General features: G+C 64.4%; 1 protein-coding gene across 1 annotated transcript in view; it reads right to left on the bottom strand.

Moving 5' to 3' along the window:
• Positions 1-807, bottom strand: part of LOC120872456 (interferon lambda-3-like) — a 1,494-nt gene extending 687 nt beyond the window's left edge. The window contains exons 1-2 of the mRNA XM_040252836.1: positions 616-807; positions 289-366 (exon numbers count right to left, since the gene is read on the bottom strand). Of these exons, the coding sequence (XP_040108770.1) occupies positions 289-366; positions 616-807 (270 nt within the window). The remainder of the gene's footprint in view (positions 1-288; positions 367-615) is intronic.
• Between the last annotated feature and the right edge of the window lie 388 nt (positions 808-1,195).

The following is a 1,195-nucleotide window of genomic DNA, read 5'->3' as shown; positions in this document are numbered from 1 at the left end:
GGGGGCAGGTGAGGGGGCAGGTGAGGGGGCAGTGAGGGGGCAGGTGGGGGCCAGGTGAGGGGGCAGGTGAGGGGGCAGGTGAGGGGGCAGGTGAGGGGACAGGTGAGGGGGGTAGGGGAAGGGACAGAGGGAGGGGAAGCAGGGGCAGGTGAGAGACACAGTCCAGTGGTGGGCTGAGGGGAAGCGGTGGGAGAGGACTGGGGAGGGCAGGGAGAGAAGGAGGAGGTGAGAGGGCACCTGTGGAGCCAGGGCAGGTGAGGGCAGGTGGGCCTGACTCTCCCAACTCACCTGCAGGTGCTTCAGGTCCCGGGTCCTGGGGAACAGGTGGGCGCTGCAGTCCCAGTCCTTCTGCAAGAGCGAGTCTTCCTAGAGAGCAAGGGCAAGGTCGGGTCACAGCGGGAGGGACGGAGGGGGGACCCCAGGGAGACCGGAGGATGGCCAGCAACAGAGGAGGGGAGGTTCACTTCCCAAAGGATGGGGGAGGCTCATCCAGTGCGGGGAGTGGGGAGGTCAGCCCCGTGGAGTGGGGCAGACCCGCCTGCAGCCCAGGTAGTCTAGGCGCCCACAGGAGGGGGCTGGGGGCTCACCCACTGCAGGAGGGATGGGGAGACTCACAAAGGCATCCCTGGCCGTCTTGAAGGCCTGCAGCTCTTGAGGGGACAGAGACTTGAACTGGGCCATGTGGCAGCCCCCGGCAGGTGGGAGGGCCCTGGGGGCAGAGGGCACAGGAGCTGCTCCTGTCCTGCTCAGCGCTGCACTCATCAGCATCAGCACCAGCATCAGCACCAGCGTGCAGCCCGGGGCCATGTCTGGTTAAGGAAGGATAGAAAGGTGAGGGGAGGGAGGGCGTCAGAGTGTGAGGGCGCAGGCTCCGGGGAGGTGAGGGTCCCAGACAATGATGCAGGGGCTCACCCAGCTTCATTCCTGCTCTCTGGTCTCTGTCAGAATGGGGGATCAAGTGTCCACTCGGAGGCTGTTGCCTGGGATCTCAGTCTTGTCTGGCGTCTCTGACTTCAGCCTCCTCTTCTGGATCTCGGCTCGTTGCTCCGTTCGTGTCTCTGTACTTCCAGCTCCGTCTGGTCTGAGGTGTAACTGCTGCCTGAGCTCCATGGTGCAGCTTTTAGCCTGTGCAGCCGGGCAATCCCAGCTGATGTAGGAAAAGTGAAAACACAGGTAAAGGCTGACAGTGGCCACC

The sequence above is a fragment of the Oryx dammah genome, unplaced genomic scaffold (assembly GCF_014754425.2).
Source record: "Oryx dammah isolate SB20612 unplaced genomic scaffold, SCBI_Odam_1.1 HiC_scaffold_13, whole genome shotgun sequence".
In the NCBI taxonomy this organism is placed as follows: domain Eukaryota; kingdom Metazoa; phylum Chordata; class Mammalia; order Artiodactyla; family Bovidae; genus Oryx; species Oryx dammah.
This window is presented reverse-complemented; position numbering and strand designations above follow the sequence as displayed.